Source organism: Neoarius graeffei, chromosome 17, assembly GCF_027579695.1.
Source record: "Neoarius graeffei isolate fNeoGra1 chromosome 17, fNeoGra1.pri, whole genome shotgun sequence".
In the NCBI taxonomy this organism is placed as follows: Eukaryota; Metazoa; Chordata; class Actinopteri; order Siluriformes; family Ariidae; genus Neoarius; species Neoarius graeffei.
In genome coordinates, this window is record NC_083585.1 from 15,408,557 (window position 1) to 15,431,471 (window position 22,915).

The 22,915-nt window shown below is 41.7% G+C and overlaps 1 protein-coding gene across 1 annotated transcript in view; it reads right to left on the reverse strand.

The window, feature by feature from the left end:
* Window positions 1-22,915, reverse strand: part of dyrk1ab (dual-specificity tyrosine-(Y)-phosphorylation regulated kinase 1A, b) — a 93,949-nt gene that overhangs the window by 17,023 nt on the left and 54,011 nt on the right. The window contains exon 2 of the mRNA XM_060943773.1: window positions 9,109-9,305. Coding sequence (XP_060799756.1) covers window positions 9,109-9,228 — 120 coding nt within the window. The 5' untranslated portion in view covers window positions 9,229-9,305. The remainder of the gene's footprint in view (window positions 1-9,108; window positions 9,306-22,915) is intronic.

Genomic DNA, 22,915 nt, shown 5'->3' on the forward strand with positions numbered 1-22,915 from the left:
AAGTATGAAAATACTGCAAATACTGATGCAAATACTGCCCATTGTGTAGTTATGATTGTCTTTAGGCTTGCCATCCTTCCACTTGCAAGTGGTAAGTGATATGCACTGGGATCACACACACAGCGGCTCAGTCCCGAATCACTGCTCGTGCACTACACTCGTGCGCTCTGTGAGCTGCGCAGGGCCGGAGTGCGCACCCTCCAGAGGGCACTCGCTGTTCAGGGCGGAGTGATTTGGAGCGCAGGATGCCTGCGGAGCCGAGCGTATCCGTGTATTGGCGTTGCTGTGTGCACGCGAATCGTGTATTGGCGTTGCTGTGTGCACGCGAATCGTTTTAAAAACGTTAATCTGATGATCCGCTGATACGGTCTAATGTAAACCCCACCTAAAACTGGAATTCACTCAAACCAGGCCTTTGTTCCATCTTTTTCTTTTTTCCTTTGCAGATGAAAAACCTTAAAAGACAAACACCATCCATTTACCAATTTGCACTTTTTTTTTCTTTTTATAAAAGCAGTTACACAAAAAATGATTATCAAAAGCTTAACATTAAATACATGTATGTGAAAATAGACAGAATTTACTTTAACTTGAGACAGATTTTGAATGAACTGTTTCAGCGTAAATGCATCAAAATATTAAATTTTAACCACAAGGGCCATAATGAATTAAGCAAGTTACTAAACCCAGTAAATGAGTTACCAAGTAACAAGCCAACCTACATATTTACAAACCATATCCACCATGAACATTTTAGCAATGAAATACTTTCAATTTGTTTTAAACATGCACTGTATGCAAGTAGAAAAAGATAAATGCTTTTAAACCATGTCTTCGCTGGCACCCAAGGATTCAGCACAATAATATCCACGCATCAAACCACATCTAAATTGGGCCATTTCAAACATGAGACCAAGCAAGCTGCCACACCTTTTACCGGACCAAACAAAGCAAATTGTAATAACCCTTACCAGCCAACAATTACACAAAGCGCCATGTGAATATTTGAACCTTAAGACGCTACAAACACAAACATTTTCCCCGCATCTCAATGCCCCGTCAGCGCAACAATTTCCTCGCATTCACAACAAAATAAAAAACGCGAGCTTACCGGCTGTCTGTTCAGATCTTGACAATGGTAAAACTTCTACACAGCTTCACAAAATGCTCAGCAAGTGATCGAGTTTGTATTTCGCGCTTCAGCAGCCTATTTTTTGCTGTTCAGTCCTCGCACCCGACCAAGTAGTCAGCGTGTCGCTTTGTTCTCCTTGATTGCGCGCAGGTGAGTAATTAACGCGCTTGCATACCGGCTGACAAAAAGGGCGTTCGCCGCGACACCTCCCACTCAAGCTTTCCGTACCTAGACGGAAAAGGTTGCAAAACTGCAAAACAAAGGCTTAACGAGTCTTAGGCCAAGTTTACATTAGACCGTATCTGTCTCGTTTTCTTCACGGATGCACTGTCCGTTTACATTAAAATGCCTGGAAACGGGAATTCGCCAGGGTCCACGTATTCAATCCAGATCATGTCTGGTCCGGTGCTGTGTAAACATTGAGAATACGCGGATACGCTGTGCTGAGCTCTAGCTGGCGTCGTCAGTGGACAACGTCACTGTGACATCTACCTTCCTGATTCGCTGGCATTGGTCATGTGACGTGACTGCTGAAAAACGGCGCGGACTTCCGCCTTGTATCACCTTTCATTAAAGAGTATAAAAGTATGAAAATACTGCAAATACTGATGCAAATACTGCCCATTGTGTAGTTATGATTGTCTTTAGGCTTGCCATCCTTCCACTTGCAAGTGGTAAGTGACGCGCATGCCCGACATGCACTGAGATCACACACACAGCGGCTCAGTCCCAAATCACAGCTTGTGCGCTCCACTCGCGCGCTCTGTGAGCTGCGCAGGGCCGGAGTGCGCACCCTCCAGAGGGCACTCGCTGTTCAGGGCAGAGTGATTTGGAGCGCAGGATGCCTGCGGAGCCAAGCGTATCCGTGTATTGGCGTTGCTGTGTGCACGTGAATCGTGTATTGGCGTTGCTGTGTGCACACTAATCGTTTTAAAAATGTTAATCTGATGATCCACTGATACGGTCTAATGTAAACCCCACCTTAGGCGTCAATCACTAACAATTATCGAGAATGGTGATCAAAGGATCAAATGACGGCTGATACTGCCAAACTTAACACCTAGTTAAAGCATACAAGTGGCGTTTTTATACCCCTTGACCCACAGCATGACATCAGTAATTTTCAACACATTAATGAACTGAATGGGTCAGTGGGTGAAAGATACACCAGTAACCTCTGTCATTTCCATAACAGACAAAGAAATCATCGCCTCCATCTGTGATCCTTTAACTCAGGCTACATCCACACAACAACGGCAACGAGATTTTTTTTTTTTAAATATTGTGTCCACATGGGCAACGGATCAGTAAAATATCAGGTACATATGGCAACGCAACGCTTGCTGAAAACGATACAATACACGTGCCACACCTCTAGACGGTCCCATCGGAGACACCAGAACAATAGAAGAAATAGACGCATGCGCATAAACCCCTTCTTCTGTAGCATTAGCCACATAAAGTTTTTATTATTAATCAGTAGCGTAAAACGAAAGACGCGGAAAGAGGAATGAATGGGGGTAGATGGAAGCCGGTACGCCAACATTCTGATATTCTCCAGAATTCTTTAATGGTCCGGAATAAATTGAATGCTACACGTTGATGGATTACTTTGTTCTTCTACGCCCTTTTTGAGGAATGTATTGTAGGACTTAAACCAACATCTGAAGAGGTGAGATCGCTCCTTTTTTTTTTCTTCCTATTTTTGCTGGCGGGATTTTATTTTGTTTTTGGAAAGTGCACAGGCGGTGAGCGGTTTGGTACTGCTTCCGCAGTGTTTGGACTAAAGACTCTGCCCTAAGGGCTATTCTCTCACTCTCTCTCTCTCTCACTTTGCACCATTACACAATAAATATTCACAGTGAAAATATTTTGTAAGCACGTTTCATGAACCAAGTTATAGGATTTGTTGACAACTCGCATCGAGTTCGTTACACTTCTACCCGGCGTGAAGCACTCACAGTCATGTGGTTGTGACGTCATCGTAAACAAATCCGTTCTACTCATCCAGACGACTTCGCAACGGGGCCGTTGCCAGATTTTTCCACTCTGGAACCCGTTCTCAAAAGATTTCATTTTGGGGCACCCAAAACGCCGGTGCCGTGTGGACGCTAGGCCGAAACGATAAACAATTTTATCAGCTTCACCTGAATCCGTTGCCGTGTGGACAGGGCCTCAGTCAATTAACTACAATAGTGACTCGGAAGGAGAAATTTGTGATAAGGAGAAGGTGCCTAAAATTTCACATATAAAGTGAGTGTTTGGTGTGACAAATGGGTCCATTTCATTATGAACTTTGTGGTATAACAAACTATTTGGGCGTCCTCCAAGGAGTTCGTTACAGCGGGGTTGCAATGTACTTTCAACCCAAAGTGCAAATCTTGACCATCTTCAGACAGTTTTTCAGTGGCAATCCCAAAAATAAATATATTAACTGATGTTAAATATACACAGGTCTAACAGCAGCTAAATCAAACATACACCATGTAGCCAAAAGTACAAGGACACCTGACCATCACACTAGTATGTGCTCATTCAAAAACCACAAGCATTAACACAGTCAGTACTCATCGGCCCCATCCACCTTTACTGTTACAAACAACCTCCGCTCTTTGGGAAGGCTTTCCACCCAATTTCTGACCATGGCTGTGAAGATTTGCCCATTCAGCCACGAGAGCATTAGTGAGGTCAGGCACTGATGTGTGAGGAGGCTTGGGGTGCAGTCAGCATTCCAGTTCATCCTAAAGGTGTAGAGTGGGGTTGAGGTCAAGGCTCTGTACAAGCTACTGATGTTCTTCCATACCAACCTTGGCAAACCATGTCTTCATGGACCTTGCTTGGTGCACAGGGACACTGTCATGCTGGAAGCAGTTTGGGCACCGTAGCCTCAGTGAAGGGAAATTGTAATGCAACAGCATACAAAGCCATCCAGTACAATTGTATCCTTTCAGTTTTGTGGCAACACTTTGGGGAAGAACCACATATGGGTGTGGCTCATGTGTCCACAACATTTGATCATAATGTGTACGCTGATTTATTTCAGATTAATGAACTCAAAATATTCACCATTTACCTAGACTAAAAGCTAGAGTGTGCTGCAAGTCGAGTGCATGTGAGATACATCAATCTCCATTTCTTTGTGAAGGTGATGTGGACTGCTCTGAAAACCCTTTGGCTGTATAATCCACTACTATTGTAAACACGTCACACTGCTAACTCTGCTTCCACTTTTACCATGCTCATAACTACCAAACATGACAGCTATGAAACTCACTGAAAATCATGGCACTGCTGATCATAACTAAATCTAACAACTATATTTTTGGCTAAACAACGCTGCAAACTAGGCTGTGAGATCGTGTGTAGTATGTCCTACGGAAGCTCGTTATCAATTGGCTGTAGCTGCAATTGCTAGCATTTAGTCAGGTTTTTTTTTTTTTATTAATTAATTATCTGTTAACAAGGTCAGAAATGCTTGAAGACTGAGGTTGGGATTATAAACTGAATTATAACAGAGTTATTAGCTGTAACTAAGCTCATTATAAAACGTAAATAAAATATAATGTGTGCATGTGCTCTGTGTTGAATAGCAGCCAAAACAGAGCACTTACTGAATTCTTGCACCTTGATAAACACACCATTTCATTTTCCTAATTTAAACCTCTATTCATGAAGACAGACAGCAGGTCATTCAAAGTTTGTTGGCGTTAAAGCTGCAGACACCATGTTTTTACAAAGTCCTTCCCACACCATGTGGCGCACAGGGTGGCACCGATCTCCGTTTCCGTAGCCCTCAGCCTCTCGCCTATTACATAGCGAGGGTTACAGTGGGGTGGGGGGCTAGTCCTCTGGTAACCGCGAGAGTTTGACTCCCCACTTGCATCTGTATTGCAGTGTGCCTTGCCAGACGGCAGTAGGTACCATTTTTATGATGGCCTTTGGTGTGACCCGACCGTGAGTAGAACTCGCGATCTCCCAATCGAGAGGTGGACATGCTAACCACATTTTTACACAGACATAAATTGTCCAGTGGCCCTCGATTGTCATCATAATAGTTGAAATCTCTCTGTGATTTCCAATGCTCTTGTTAAATCTTCCCAAGCGTACTATACACTCAAATTTTATTTGCTCAGTGCTGCCAGTTCTCCTTTGCACCCACTCTCTGACAATCTAAGAAATTTTATGGAAAGTCTAGTCTAATCAATTGACTGAACCAATACAACAACAAATACTCAAATATAATGTCGATACTATTGAACATCATGGACGATGCCAGTCACCCTCTGCACACCGTCATCAGCAACCAGAGGAGCCTGTTCAGTGACAGAAGGGGTGTTCACACAGCAACTTTTACTCCGGTGTAGCACCGGGGCTGCCCCGGTAGAGCGTTCACACGGTACAAAGTTATACCGGTGTAGCCCCTGAAAGCTGCTTAAACCGGTGCAAATCTAACCCTGCTCGGGAGGTGGTTTAAGAAATTTACTCCGGAGTAAATGCTAGTTTGCGGGGCAGCACCGATATAAAATGGGACGTCTGAACGCTACAGGGGTAGACTCGCTACGCGTGAGAAGAGTTGATTACATAAGGGTATTGCATAATTTGCATCCTGGTATTTTGCGCTTCCAAAATGGCGAATATCAACAACAACAGAACTGCGTGTCTTCCAGTGTTGCCAGATTTGGCAGTTTTAAGTGCATTTTGGCGGATTTGAACATATTTTGGGATGGAAAACGTCAGCAATATCTGGCAACACTGGTGTCTTCATCCACGTTGTTTTCCCGGCACTTGGTGATGCCATGACAACCGGGAAAAAGAAGTACATTTTCACGCATGCGCATATTTCATTTCCGCATTATTACTATCGGAAATGATAGTAATAATGATAGGAAATGATAGTAATAAAAGGAAATATCAAAACTTTACTACTATCAAAGGAAATGATAGTAATAAAGTTTTTGCTACTATAACACGGTCGCAGAAACTGCCGTGTGACCGCAAGTGGGGCTGCACCGGTGCTAACACGCTTCTCTCTAGTAAGCAGGGTTGTGACGTGTGAACGCTGCGCAAAATTTACACCGGTGTAAGATATATCGCAACAAAATACATCGGTGCAGCATCGATGCAAATATGTGCCGTGTGAACACCCTAAGAATGCTCCTTCCCAAGTGCAGGACGAACAGACTCAAAAACTCCTTTGTCCGTCACGCCATCAGACTGTACAAACTCCTCTCTGGGGGGGAGGAGGGGTAACAGGAGGACAGGATGGGAAGGAGCAGTAGCCTAGCCTAACAATAAGCAATACCAGACAATGTGTAATATAAAGTGCAATATCTCTCCTGCTGCCCCCCCTTTCCTTTTTTCCCCCTCCTCTCTCTTCCCCATATCTTATTCTTTTTATATTTGTATATGAGTGATTCCACGCTTATGGGTACTGAAATGGGGACATGAACTTATTCACCTAAAACCATTTCTTTTTTTACCATCAGGTCACAAAACATGTAATCTTTAATGAATGATGTGTTAAAAGATAACTTTAATTTTCTGAGATGTAATAAAAACATATTTATATGCCAAAGTCAAGCCTATGAGTTCCAAAATGATGTCTGTTACATTACTTCTGTTACGATTGTCCATCTCGCGTCTGTTACAAATTAATTACAATCTAGCTATATACCATGTTAATCTTATTGAAAGAATGTGTATGTTTATTCTACTACACATGTTTATTAATTATATTTGCTAAAACATCACCTTCCTATGTTTCAAAAAGTAATTCTACATTGTTAAAATTGAGAATATATATGTCCACAACACTTCTGTTACGTTCTGACTTTGGCATATAAATATGTTTTTATTACATCTCAGAAAATTAAAGTTATCTTTTAACATATCATTCATTAAAGATTACATGTTTTGTGACCTGATGGTAAAAAAAGAAATGGTTTTAGGTGAATTTTTAAAAATATGTTCATGTCCCCATTTCAGTACCCATAAGCGTGGAATCACTCATATGTAAATACTTAATTTATTTTAATTTATCTAGAAATTTTTCTCTATTTCTTTTCTCTGTTTATCTGTAATGATGCTGCTGGAATCTTAATTTCCCTGAGGGAACCCTCCCAAAGGGATCAATAAAGTTTTATCTAATCTAATCTAAAAGCCAACAATGACCAAGTCTTTATTTTCATTTGACTAGAAAATGTAATCAAAACAAAATCTTTAACTACATAACAATATACCAGAATGTGATAACCGGTATCTAATTTTGAAACATTAAAACCTGTGAAAAAACAAACATCAAACATTAAATTCTGATGTCCTCTTAAGCCTCGGTCACAACCGGCAGTACGTGCTCCTACGGCCGGTCTACGTGCAAAAAACGCAAGAAATGCACGGAGGATGCGCGTGAAATGCACGGAGGGTGCGCGTGTGACGTGCTGATTTTCGAGCCGTAGACTGGCTGCAGACCGGCCGCAGAGGTTCTTTGTCATGTCAAACAAACTCTACGGGCGCTTACGTTTTTTTCAGGTTGCAAGACAAACTTACGGCCAACGTGCGTCTTTCTCCACAAACAAAAAAACCGCAGCAGTTTGGGAAATGCCAAAAATCGCACGTCCGGTTGTAATCTAGGCTTTAAGTGAGTGAAATTTGAAAGGCAGCATATTATGGATTAATTTCTCCCAAGGACTTTTTGAAGGAGGACATCTGGGATATCTCCTTACAAAATGAAGTCACCACAAGAGTTTATTGGGTTTGGTGGTTTCATGGAACATAGAATTTCTTCTCGTCTGACGGTCTCAATATCCTCCTTTGGTGGGGCTGGGCCATTTGGAGGCCAAGTTATGAATTTTTTTTAAAAAGGCTGGCTTGAGCCAGGGCTCATATTAAAGTTTTCGGCAAGCCGCACTTGTGCAGGGGTTTGGGGGGAGAATAACAGACTGCAGTCACAGCGGGCCATGCCTGGGCTGATTTGAAAGGTCTTGGGGGAGAGGGAGGTGCCTGTAAAGTTTGGCGGGCTGGGACTTTGGGTGGCCGAGTTCTGAGTTTTTAAATCCCTGTGTGTGGACGTAACAGTGCACAGTCGTAATTTTGTTGGACAGACTACGACTTTCACCGACTCTGCCACCATTACATGCATCCTAGACGTCTCGTGCAGTGACCTCACATGAGTGTCTGGAGATCCCCATGCCCTCGTTAGCTCAGTCTTAACACTGCTGAGTAGGAATTAGCAGTTGGATGAAGGGTTATGACTGTACATTTAAATCCAAATAAAAATACAAATTTATCAGAATTTTTGCCAAAAAAACTTGATAGCAGTCAGATTTATATCTATTTAAAAAACACATACACCCGGCGTTTATTTAATTTTTTAAATAGCCTTTTAAATACTACCTGAACAATCGTAACTTAGATGGACAGAGGATGTTATGCGTATGACGCAATTTTTGATCGGCGTTCATGTGGATTTGGGAAGAGTTACAATGAAAATATTTTTCTGTGTTTAACTTTGAGTTTAAGCCTTTCGATCAGTAGACTACGGTAAAATTCTCTTATTAGAGTGACATTGGATTGAAATACCAGCACCAATTTTGTCACACAACAGGTCTCCAAAACGGTGCATTATTTGACAAAGGCACAGATTTTTATTTTTTTAAATCCAACAAGATACCTTGCTCATTTTATCAATACTATCTAACAGACATACAATGACCACAAAAATATATGTGGTTTTTATTTCCATTTATTCTCGCTCATGCTACACAACCACAAACCTAGCATATGGCATTTGTAACCCCTCATCATAGAAAAAGCCTGATACAAGCCTATACGGAATCTTTGAACATCTTTCTTTTAATTTTTCCCACTGGTTTGTGTTTTTACGTGGTGTGATACTGTAATATATTTAAAACTAAACTCCAACACTCCTAGTAGATTACATATGCTTGGCATGTATGTACATGAGCAGTCGCTATTACCTGAGTGGCAGTGAGCACCTGCGTCTGGTCACTGTATGGTAGCACAGTGCCAGACTGCTCTGTACTCTGCTGGTGACAGTCACTGTGCTGCGGGTGTGAATGAGGCATCGGTGCAGCCATGTGAAACCCAGCAGCATTGAAAGAAAAAGAGCGTGCAAGCCGGCCAGACCAGGGTTGGCATGCTGAGGTCTCTCCCCCTGGAAGAAAAGTTCAAATGTGTTTTAATGCTTATTAGCACTAATTTAAAAGGATTCAACATTTTTTAACAAGCGTCACAGATCACCATACAGCATTTATTTCATGAAGAAGCATCTCATTAAATGCGACATTCCTATATGCCTTGAAAACTTTTTTACACATTTTTATACAAGAGGCGTACACATGAGAAAAAGGGGGGAAAAAAACATGATTAGGAAAATCCCTCAAAATATGTTGAATACAGACTTGAATGCCATAGTGCACACCAAATATGAAATGAAAGAACATTTAACGTTTAGTTTCTGAGTAACCCAATAGTGTATATGTCGGACAGGAATATAATAAAATAAATTAATAAATACAATCCTGATAAATTCACCCTCCTTTAAGAGTAATTTCTGATGGTTATTAGGAGAATGCTCGTTTATGAGCATCCCTCAGTAGGCAGCACAATGCGCCACAGCCACACTGAACCACACCACTATTCCGAATCCCAGCAACAGCACCCAATTAGCATAGCCTATCACCACCAAGATACTGTGTGATTTGGCAAGCCCATCAATGTTCAACCCAATCACAGCAGAGTATGCAAACAGACCACTTTTGTTGCCAGGGCAGAGCTGCTGCCATTTGCCAATAAGAAAACAAGAAATAAACAAATTAAACTCAACTTTGGTACACTTTCAGGTAACATCCAACACATGGGAGGCTGAGTGCAAACTAAAAATCTCAGGAAGTGAGAGAGCGATTTATGTGAGCGAACCGAGATTGGGCGAAGAACTCACCCAAACCAGTAACAGAAGGTGCAATCCCAGCATTATCACACCATCATTTCAAACCATGCCTAGCACTGAGAGGAATGTGACCTAAAAAGGGAAGGCAAGCTTGAATTTATTTCTTTGCAGATTTATTTACAGAGCAGGCTCTTGCAAAAATAAATACCTCAAGTGGTACCTAACATTTTAACACGTCACCACTCACAAAAGGTGCTTTACAATAAACATGGCCAATACTTATTGCTGGTTTTTTTTTTTTTGCCCCTACAATTGATCGAAAGCTATGCAGTTAAATAGATCACTTGTCTTTTTTCAGTTGAGTACAATATGACCATAGGAGTTCAAATATAAAGCAGTTCATTTAAAAGGGGGGGGGGGACGGGACACCCCACCCACAACAACAATGTGCTCACAAAATAAAATTCATTTCTTTCTTTAAGGGCCGTTTCACAAATCATGGTGGGGTTTTTTTTTTAACACCAACTAACTCCTGCAACTTGGCCCCTATGTGCATGCTCAAGTTTCTTCTACCTTATTTTGCAGGGCCACACCAGCCCGACCTACAGCAGTAATGTCTCTTATAAGTTCTTGATGGCTGCACGGTGGTGTAGTGGTTAGCGCTGTCGCCTCACAGCAAGAAGGTCCGGGTTCGAGCCCCGTGGCCGGCGAGGGCCTTTCTGTGCGGAGTTTGCATGTTCTCCCCGTGTCCGCGTGGGTTTCCTCCGGGTGCTCCGGTTTCCCCCACAGTCCAAAGACATGCAGGTTAGGTTAACTGGTGACACTAAATTGACCGTAGGTGTGAATGTGAGTGTGAATGGTTGTCTGTGTCCATGTGTCAGCCCTGTGATGACCTGGCGACTTGTCCAGGGTGTACCCCGCCTTTCGCCCGTAGTCAGCTGGGATAGGCTCCAGCTTGCCTGCGACCCTGTAGAACAGGATAAAGCGGCTAGAGATAATGAGAATGAGATGAGCACTAACTAGTTTTACTCTGGGATGTATACATTCATTCACAATGGAAAGATATTTAAATGGAAGGGTTTTTTTTTTGGAAACGAAGTGCCTCTGACAGGATCTTTTGTCTGTCAAGAATGTCCTTTCCGGAAAACACGAAAAGAATATTGTTGTTGAACATTTAAATAAATAAATAAATAAATAAATAATGAGAAAATGAAATTAAAAATAAACACTTTTGCAGCAGAGCGTCAAGTGGTTGAAATGCGAGTCAATCAAAAAGTTTCGTCTTCGGAAAACCATAAGGATCGTCACCACTTCAGCTGTTATTACAGTTACCTCCATGTACACACATCGCTGCACAGTACTTGAAAATTTGTACTAAAAATCACATCCATTTCAACAGTCTGTCACTTTGCATTCCTTACTCTTGTGGGCTAAGAAAGGTGGTCAGTTTTAGAAACGCAGTACACAGTATGCAGTCTTCTCACCACACGTAACACACCCAGTATACGACCTGTAGCTCTGACATTCGATGCAGTTCATTTCCATCTGAAAAGGTAATTTTTGGCAGCAGAAAAAAACAAAAATCAAGTCTCAGATTTGTTGACTGTTGTGTCCAAAAAATTTTTAAATACATGTTTTTTAAAACACGTTTCCTCAGTGATAAAACTTTCACAACTGGAGAGCAATAAAATTTCCACAAGAGGAGCAAGTTTCTAGCAGTTTGTATTTTCTACAAACTTGTATGTTGGCATCATATGATCATGCTTACATGATGGTGGTTAATGTTCATTCAGAACATGGTGTCCAAAGAGTCGAGAGGTACTGGAGTACAGAAGAGACAAGTCCAAGTTCAGAATCGCACACAAAGACTCTTTGCAACCCACTAGGGTTGGGCGGTATCCAAATTTTGATACCTTTAAACCGTCTCTGTGTTTTCCCGGGGTATACGGTATTACCGAGAAAAAAATAATATTTTGTTTCGGCCTACTGTGTAACGTGCGCCTATGCCTCAAATGTACTATTTAAAAGCAGCATAGCGAATTGTGTGCATTGTGGTATGGATTAAGCAGCAAAGCGAATTTTGTGCATTGATGAATGGATTAAGAGATATTTCAAAGCATCACGCAACTCTTCCTTCATCTTGAAAATAGCATTCAACTGTCGTTTACACGTCTGCGTTGAAACGCCATTTGCAGCACTATTTCACCTACTCCATCAAAAAAAAGTACACGATGAGCAGGATCATACCCTTTCAAGCATGGGAAATAAAAAAAAGAAAAAGAATCAACCAACACCCAAGTCCGTTTAGACTGCGCGATAAACCATATTCTTCAGCGCAAATGAGGCGAACCTAATTCAAATGCGTGATAGCTGCACAAGGCAAAATCATATGGGCCCACGTCATGCCATGGCGGGGAAATTAATAATCAAATGGCCTTACCTTGCTTAAAACGTTGTCTTGATCACATAACTCCTTACAATTATTCCACTTAAATCCATACGGTTTAACACACCCAACAAAGATAGTAAGCGCATTGCTAATTCCCACCAGAAACCGAACAGTTTACGCTACGATGTTTTCTTCCGTTTCTTCAGTAGATGACATTTCAAACGTTTATTACCCACATCCCAAATGTCATACGTTATATTATTTTACCTTGTTGTTACTCATGTAACCTACTCAAAACACAACTCATTGGAGAGATCTCGTGGAAGTGGAGTACCCCAGGCTATGGTGTGCCTTAGGGGACATATTAGATTTTTCGTTTGGTTTGAAACCAAAATACTGCCACACTGACGATGTTGTTTTTTTTTTTTGCCACTAACTCGTTATCTTGACTTGCCATCTTTCAACCGCGGTCTCAGTCTCTCTTTTTTTTTTTAGATAGGACAGTATAGAGAGACAGGAAATGAGCGGGGGAGAGACAGACGGGATCGGGAAATAACCTCGGGTCGGAATCGAACCCGGGTCCCCGGATTTATAGTACGGTGCCTTAGCCATCTGAGCCATGACACCCCCGGGCTCAGTCTCTTGTGAAGCTTTCTGTCAGACTCCAAAATGTCACGCAGGGTTGCCATGGTAACGACATAAACAACCCTGCACGCGATGAAAACTTCTTTAGGAAATTGATAGAATTAGTGAAAATACGATCACACAGTTATTCGGGATGATCTTCAATTTATTATTTTATATTATGACCTCATGTACTCCATATTTATTTAGATATTATATATTTTTTTAAAATGACGGTAATGAGACCGATACCGTTGGTACTTTTGGATACCTCGGGATACCTTCTTACCGTAATACCGCCCAACCCTACAACCCACGTGCATAAATCTAGCTGTAATTCTCTGAATACAACTTAAGTCCGCAGTTTTGTCCGGGATCAAACATTGGTGTATCCAAGCATGGTATGAAATGCTCACTACCCATGTGTCACTCAGCTCTGAATGCGGCCCTTAAATCTCAAGACAGATAGTCAGACAAGTATCATATGTTTTCCTTCATTTTCTTTCTATTCTGATAGCCATGGCAAGACCATTTCCAATAGCTTCCAATAATGATGTTCTGAACGCCTAGCAGCACATTGCCATCAATTAGCTGTACATGTGTTAAGGCACCATGAAATATACGACATTTTGTTCAAGTCCACCAAGTTTATTAATGGCAAGTGTTGCCAGGCAAAACAAACCTCACCCAGCAGCACTTATTTTATACCTATTTATTGATAATGGTAATATTTCTCAATCATCAGCTGTCAGGTGATAGTTCGATGAAAATCCATGACCTTGAGTTTGACATTTCAAAGTCATTCAAGATCAAAGGTCATGGTGCCAAATGAAAGCCCATATGGCACTTCCTATAAAGATGTTAATGGTAAATATCTGTCTCCCATCAACCGTTTTCAAGTTACAGCCCTCTTAAAATCCATGACCTTGAGTTTGACCTTTCAAGGTCACCCAACGTCAAAGATCATGGCCATATGGGAGTTCCTATATGCTCATAATAGTAAACTTTCGTCTATCGGCAACCGTTTTTGAGTTCTAATGGAAAACGTTATTTTGACCAAAAGGTTGACCTTTCGGGTGACCTTAACCTTCACCTTGACCCGATTACCCCCAAAATTTAATCAGGTAATCTACGGACCATTTCCCACCTACCCTGAAAATCTGAAGTCAATCGGTGCAACCGTCTAGACGCTAGATTGTTAACACACACACACACACACACACAAGCAAACAAAGGAAAGTTTGAAAGAAAAACTATGAGAGATGCCCCGCCATGTAGCATATTAATGGAAGCAGAATTGAAAGATGAACATTTTAGAATTGATTTGAAGTAAATATGATGAATATGAAGGAAGATATCGCGGGAAAAAAATTGACCTTTTTGGTGGCCTTGACCGGATGACCCTCAAAATGTTGGAGGTTCTATTTGAGACCAATGCCCATCTATCCTGAAAGTTTCATGAAGACTGGTCCAGACATTTTCCCGTAATGTTGCTAACAAAAAAACCCCACCGAAAACAATACCTTGCCCCCTGGTGGACTCCATCCCAGGTGAGGTAATGAATAAATGAAATATCTAAATATCTATACACACACACAAATTTTATATATATATATATATATATATATATATATATATATATATATATATATATATATATAGTGTGTGTGTATATGTGTGTGTATATATAAATTTTTTTTAAAATACTCCTGTTCTACATTCAAGCCCAGTTGGTGGTGGTAATGCACCTTTAAGTTGGTTTGCCAACCACCCAAAAAAACTAAAAGCAACAAAAAAAACCTGAAGAAGAAAATAGCGGAGTGTGTTGCTGAACCAACCGAGGATGAAATAAAAACTCTCAGGGCTCGACATTAACTTTTAAACTCACTTGCCCCCCAACATCATCATTTGCCCCCTATTTTGCGAACACTTTTTTTTTTAGGAAAACCATAGAATAGTTGTGAATTGCAACATAAAATGAAGATCACACATTGAGTTGAAGTTTGGTTATTGATTAATGGTCATAGGCAACAGTCGGAGGTGAAATGTATCAACTTTATTGTCGAGAAGAACGACCCAAAAAGCGAATTCAATCTTCGAGTGTCTAATTTGCACACGAAAATTGAATAAAACGGTTAAATATATACTGTTTTGCCCAATTTCCGAAGGTTTGTTTACATCTTGCTTATGCACACTTTCACCGCCAGGGGATTGTCGTCATGACATCATTTAAGCCAAACAGACCACGAGCAGCTCTGTGTTTACTTGCGAACCGAGCACACGTGAACGGACTTTGGTCGTGAGAGGTTGGGTAAAATGTCTGAAAGCGATAGCGATTTTGAAGCAGGAACTCTCCAAATTAAACATCGAGAGTTGAAACCATACATGCATGAACCTATGGCCGTTGCGAAGCAATCAGTGAACGCGGCTCACTGGTTTGACCGTGTGGCCTCGGAATCGGACAGCGAGTCGGCCGACTCTGAGCGTGGTGACCCCGGACCTTCACAAGACTCACGCCCAAACGATTTATCCTGCTAATTATGATAAATTCCTACTTTTGTCATAATACTAAATAAGAGCCCTTTTGAAGGATAATTAAACCGGCCTCCCTTGTGGATATAGGTAACGATTACTTGACAGTGCGCCGGTAGGCCACATTAGCCTGCCATCTGCGGCGTTATACTATTTATAGCCGACTCTAAGCGAGGAAATATCCCTTTGTCTCATTTCCACAATGATTGTACAGGATCCCTCAAGGATTCTTGACTTGTCAATTGCAAGCAAAAGTAAAAATGTTTAACTCCAATCTTCTCCTTTTTGCTTGAGCGTTGCTGCTCTGTTTCTTCTTTGACTGCTTGATTTTGTTTCATGCGCACAATCCACTCGCTCCGCCTCGTCTCCTCTTCCGGAAAAAGCCAGCCCACTCGCTCCGCCTCGTCTCCTCTTCCGGAAAAAGCCAGCCCACTCGCTCCGCCTCGTCTCCTCTTCCGGAAAAAGCCAGCCCACTCGCTCCGCCTCGTCTCCTCTTCCGGAAAAAGCCAGCCCACTCGCTCCGCCTCGTCTCCTCTTCCGGAAAAAGCCAGCCCACTCGCTCCGCCTCGTCTCCTCTTCCGGAAAAAGCCAGCCCACTCGCTCCGCCTCGTCTCCTCTTCCGGAAAAAGCCAGCCCACTCGCTCCGCCTCGTCTCCTCTTCCGGAAAAAGCCAGCCCACTCGCTCCGCCTCGTCTCCTCTTCCGGAAAAAGCCAGCCCACTCGCTCCGCCTCGTCTCCTCTTCCGGAAAAAGCCAGCCCACTCGCTCCGCCTCGTCTCCTCTTCCGGAAAAAGCCAGCCCACTCGCTCCGCCTCGTCTCCTCTTCCGGAAAAAGCCAGCCCACTCGCTCCGCCTCGTCTCCTCTTCCGGAAAAAGCCAGCCCACTCGCTCCGCCTCGTCTCCTCTTCCGGAAAAAGCCAGCCCACTCGCTCCGCCTCGTCTCCTCTTCCGGAAAAAGCCAGCCCACTCGCTCCGCCTCGTCTCCTCTTCCGGAAAAAGCCAGCCCACTCGCTCCGCCTCGTCTCCTCTTCCGGAAAAAGCCAGCCCACTCGCTCCGCCTCGTCTCCTCTTCCGGAAAAAACCAGCCCACTCGCTCCGCCTCGTCTCCTCTTCCGGAAAAAGCCAAAACCCACTCGCTCCGCCTCGTCTCCTCTTCCGGAAAAAGCCAACCCACTCGCTCCGCCTCGTCTCCTTTTTCGGAAAAAGGCAACCCTCTGGCTCCGCCTCGTCTCCTCTTCCAGAAAAAGCCACCCCTCTCGCCCCGCCTCGTCTCCTCTTCCGGAAAAAGCCAACCCTCTCGCGCCGCCTCGTCTGCTCTTCCGGAAAAAGCCAACCCACTCGCTCCGCCTCGTCTCCTTTTTCAGAAAAAGCCAACCCTCTGGCTCTGCCTCTTCTCCTCTTCCGGAAAAAGCCAACCCTCTAACGCCGCCTCGTCTCCTCTTCTGGAAAAAGCCAACCCTTTCGCTCCGCCTCGTCTCCTTTTTCGGGAAAACAATAATCCACTCTCTCTGCCTCTTCTCTCTCAGTAAAAGGTAAAAAAATCTTCCTGAACCGGTCCCGTTGTTACAGTTCACTGCACAGCAATAAGGCTTGTTTTTTTCTTTGGAAATTCCTGAATGCACGTCTGCACTCAAGCCAAACGGCAATGTAAGTAAAAGGAAGTGGACTCAACTCAAGCGGTTTGTTTGTCTTGAATGACGTCATGCGCCCAGTGGTCACGAAAATCGCCAAACATAAATTCGCCACGATACGCGCCAACTTATTTTAATTATTACTTATTAACAATACTTCTTGGGACCAGAAAAAAATTGCAGAGGGTTTTTTAACATATGAAGTTTCAAATGTGCACAAATTGAAAACCATTGCCTATGACCTTTAAGTTTGGTTATTGGTTACTTTTTACTTTTACTTGTAATGGACAATTTTATCCAAAATAGTTTTTCCTGCCTTAGTTGATTTATTTCCATTTCACATGCATGCAGCCGTTGTAAAGTTCAGTGCATTTGTGTAGAACTCTCTCAGACTATAGGTTCATTACTCTATAATGTAGAAATCACAAAATAGAAATCTATAACAAAGTTTGTATGAACAAAATAGGGTGCCAAGACTCTTGAACAGTACGGTGTTTGAGGATATTATATATATCCATCATCCACCTCTAGGTTTAAAGAGGAGGAAAAAAAAATCCACGCTGCATCATGACAGACAGGGTAATGTTTGAGTTTAAAATTGTTTAGTGTATAGACCCCTTTCACATGACGTCACCGCGCCACGAGATTTTGTTAGGCGCCATATTGGAAGACCAAGTACATGCACTCACAAAATAAAACAAAGTACGAGCGAGAGTAAAGTGACACGATGGATGATAATTCTGGTTATGCGAGTACATTACCAGCTGCAGAAAGGGCACGGTATGTGGAGAAACTGGCTGTGATTGATGGGTTTGACCCATATGATAAGACTCGCGGCAAGGGAGAATGGAAACATAAGGAGGACCGGACACCAATTCTGCCATCTGTTTGCTACCCAGACATTGTAAACTATTTGTTGTTTACACCCAGTGCCTACACTCAGTGTTCGAACTATGCCGATATTTTCGGCAGAACAAGACTCTTGTTCCTGTTGAGGCTTGTTGCGCACTGCTTCAATAAGAGTACGTGTGAGTGATGGAGAAAGGCATAGACATATAAACATCCTCGCCGCCATATTGGATGGGGCAAAGTGGAGATTCTTCACCCGTCTCTGGAATAGCGTCTAGACAGTAGCCGAGAATAAAGATGCCTCATTCACGTGCTGCGTTTAACTGTACCAACAGGTTTACCGTCCACACGAGATCACATGGGATTACCTTTCACAGGTGAGACTGGAAAAATACTTTTCAATACTGTTCCTTCAGTCTTCAGTTTCCCAGCTCATCTCCACCGGGTAGGTGTAGAGTTATAAGCAGTGAGAATTAGAGAATACAGTGCCACACTATGATGAACGTTTTTGAACGCATGATGAATGTTTTTATTTTTGTTATCTGTTTTTTTCTTCTTTTATGGCAAATACTTCTCTTCAAAAGAAACTAATGAAGAGTAAAATAAAACTTTATTTTCACAGTGATATGCACTTTATTTTTCATCCCTTGGTTTTCTCATCTAATATGGAAGTTATGGATGTCAGTGGCTGTGACAAGACGTTATGCTCTGCAATAAAAAAAAAAAAAATTGGTACAAAGCAAGCCCATTCACTTTTTTATGCTGATAGAGAATTACAATGGTTTTTCATGTGACAAAAATGTGCGATTAAATTGAGATTAATCGCGAGTTAACTACAACAGTCGCGACATTAATCGCAATTAAATATTTTAATCGCTTGACAGGACTTTATCTGTTTGAACAAGCAAAAACGGCGCAAAAATTGACCATATTGAAGACAGATTAAGCCGTGCTTGCATGAAAGACGGCGTCTGTCTGACCCCAGCTGTAATTATCACGTGACATCATAAACAGTATGCGTACCATACTACAGGGGTATATAAAATAACTTGCAAAGCAATAAATGAAACTGAGACCAAGAAAACAGCCAAGGCATAATGGTGGATACATAGTGAGGGACGCTTTTAGGAACTGAAATAAAAGACCAAAAAGCCTAATTTTTGTGGTGCTAGTTTGTAATATATGCTCATTCCAACTTGCCCGGTCAGGCATGTCAGGGACATATCCCACTTGCCCGAATGCATGTTTCACTTGCCCCGGGCAATCCTTAATGTCGAGCCCTGACTACTCGAAAACAAAATCCCACAAAAAATAAATTAATTTATTTAAAAAAAATTGCTAGTCATTTCACTGATTTGTTTACATTCTAAGTGGAAATTATTTTGTCAGACGTTTTGTCCAAAGTTTTTATTTATTGAATTTGAGGAGAAAAAAAAAAAAAACCCTCTGTTCTCACAATCCAGTGAATGTGGATAGAATAAAAGGAGTTATTTCACTCAAACTTATCATACATGGCTTATAGCCAACGCAGTGCTACACACCTCGTTGGCTATGAGATAAATACACATTTATTTATATAAAAAACCAATTCCAGAAAAGTTGGGATAATTTTCCAAAAATGCGATAAAAATCTGATTTGTTAATTCCCACAAACTTTTATTTCACTGACAAAAGTACAAACAAAAGATATTCATTAGGTTTTACTGACCAGCTTAATTATATTTTGTAAATATCAACCAAGTTAGACTTTGATGCCTGCAAAAAAAAAAACCACACAAAACAACAAAAAAAAACCAACAACGTTTGGACCAAGGAATAATAAGACTGAAATTTTATAGGATATTCAAGTAACCCCATTTTGGACGATTCCACATTAAGCAGGTTAATTAGTAACCGGTGTGAGGAGCATGCACCAAAGGCTCAGTCTCTGCAAGCAAGGATGGGTTGTGGCTCACCCGTGTGCCAAAATTTGAGAGAGAATTGTTCATCAATTCAAAAAGAACATTTCTCAACGAAAGACTACAGAGAATTTGTTTAAAAACCTACAGTACATAATACACTGCAACCACGCTATAACGAACTCTAAGAACTTTCGCATATAATGAACTAAGTTCATGTCCCTTGCCTTTACAGTCAAACAAAACCCAAAAATAAAACGCAGTTTGCTCATCATGGCAAGTGCCCTGATGTGCCCTCCACACATTTGTTAATGTATCCATTAAAAAAAAAAAGTTATGCTATTGCTAAAAATAGGCTTACCTGGCCGCAACCATATGCACTGAAACTGAATATCCGCCTATAACGTTAACCGCACATGAGAACGTTACACCTTCGTTACACAGAGCCATCAAATAAAGGCTACTAATTCTAAAAATCTAAAATCAGAAAGTTTCCATAACCACGTGATTTTTACTGGCAACGAAAACACATGAAATCAACAGACTTAATAAAAAAGTGAAGTTTAAATCTCACACATACGCAGTACTGACACAGATGCCAGTAAACAATCCCGCTGCTATAGCAACACAATTCTTGCCATTTATCTTTTCTCAGTGGGGGGGATTTTATATATATATATATATCACAAACAAAAGCGATATGAGGAAGCCATGGCCTAATGGTGAGAGAAGCAGCTTTGGGACCAAAAAGTCGTGGGTTCAATTCCCTGGACCAGCAGAACTGGCTGAAGTGCCCTTGAGCAAGGCACCTAACCCTCAACTGCTACTCCAGCTGCTCTGGATATGTTGTACGTCACTCTGGATAAGAGCGCCTACTAAATGCCTGTAATGTAATGTGACAAAAGCATGTCACATAAAATGATCAGTGATCAGGCTTTTTTTATTTTACATCCAAACGCTTGACACTCTGCCTCTTTAAGGTTGTTTACAACAGTTTAGAAGCAATGTGTTGACAAAATCCATTAGCTTCAGTAACTCATGTAGCATGTAGGTTATCACAATTTGTACTCGAAGTGCAATATTTGAACCTCAGAGAGAGCAAGATGGCGGCGCCCAGGGACATTTGTTTTTGCTATTAAAATAAAATCTGTATAAAGCATAAAAAAAGGTATAAATATGAACAAGAACACTCAAACATGTCTTGTATGGATATTATCCATCAGTATAAAAGAAGTTTATTTATTAATTAAAAAAACAAAAACACCCCCGAGATGACGACCAAAAAATAAATAAATTAATAAATAAAATAAATTATAAACTCATCTGTTCCGGATTAAGGCGTAATCATTGCAAACGCTTATCAGGACTCCCTGAACACACAGATTTTGCAAAGTACACACACACACACACACACACACACACACACACTACACCTAGTCTTTGTGCTGTGTATTGCTTTACTAGTTTTGACTCGCTTTTGTATTTTGGACATTGCCTTTGTGATTACCTCCGATATTCTGTTTGTGCCTTGATCAACTATTACCTGTTCCACAACCCTGCCTCAGTCTTAAATTTTTGAACTGTTTGCTTGCCTGCTTTTAAACGAACACTCTTCCTGAATTTACCCCAGTCATCTGCCTCCATTACATGACGCTTGTAAACGCAAGATACTCTCCGTCGAAGACAAACTTCATATCATGGATCATCTAAAGCATGGTGAGAAAGCAACAAATTTGTCAAAAGAATATGCCATTCCAAAAAATTACATTTTAACTTTTAAAGAAAAAAGCTCGGTGACTTTTTCCAGAACTACGATCAACATGATAGGCTGAAAAGAAAGAAGATGCAGCAAGCAAACAGCAGTAAGTGAGACTTCTTTCCTTTACTTCGTAAATATGCAAGTGAATTAAGTGTAAATATAAATTAAAACACAGTTGGTCTTGTTTTACGCAAGTGAAGGTTTGGTGTGACCAGTAGGTCCATTTGGGTTTTACAATCTTTTCAGTATAAAATTATTTGGATGTCCCCCAAGGAGTTCGTTATAGTGGGGTTGCAGTGTATTGTGAAAAGATTCAGGGACTTTGGAGACATCTTGGTGCATAAATGGCAAGGTTGGAAACCAGTGCTGAATGTGTGTGACCTTCGAGCCCCCAGGTGGCACTACCTGAGAAACTGTCATGCTAATATGAGAAATCCATGGGCTCAGGAGGACTTCAGAAAACTGGTGTCACTTAACGCAGTCCACCACTGCATTAAAAAAAAAAAAAGCAACCTGAAATTACGCATTACGCAAGGAGGAAGTGATTCAATTCTGTGCAGGAATGCTGTTGATTTCTCTGGGCCCGAACTCATCTCAGATGGACCAAAAGACAGTGGAAATGTTTGCTGTGTTCAGATGAGTCCACATTTCAGCTTGTTTTCAGGAAAACTTGACATGTTCTCCATGCCAAAATTGAACATGACCATCCAGTTTGTCATCAGAGAAAAATGAAAAAGCCAGCATCTGTGATGGTATGGGGTGCATCAGTGCCCACAGCATGGGCAAGTTGCAGGTGTGTGAAGGTACCACTGACACAGAGGTGTATATTGGGATTTTAGAGAGCTACATATTGCTATCAAGGTGATGTCTCTTCCTGGGGAGCAGGACAATGCCAGGCCTCATTCTGCACAGGCTACAACAGTGTCGCTTCATAGACAGAGTGCTTGTGCTTGACTGGCCTGCTGCCAGTCCAGATCTGTCTCCGATTGAGAATACATGGCGCATCGTTAAGAGAAGAATCTGACGATGGTGACCACGGACTGTTGAGACCGTTAAGTCTTGCATCAAGCCACAATGGATAAGAATGGCAAAACTGCAACAATTAGTATCCTCAGTTCCCATATGATTAAGGTGTTATTAAAAGGAAAGGTGATGTGGAAAGGTGATGTAACAGTTAAGTTGATAATGCCCCAT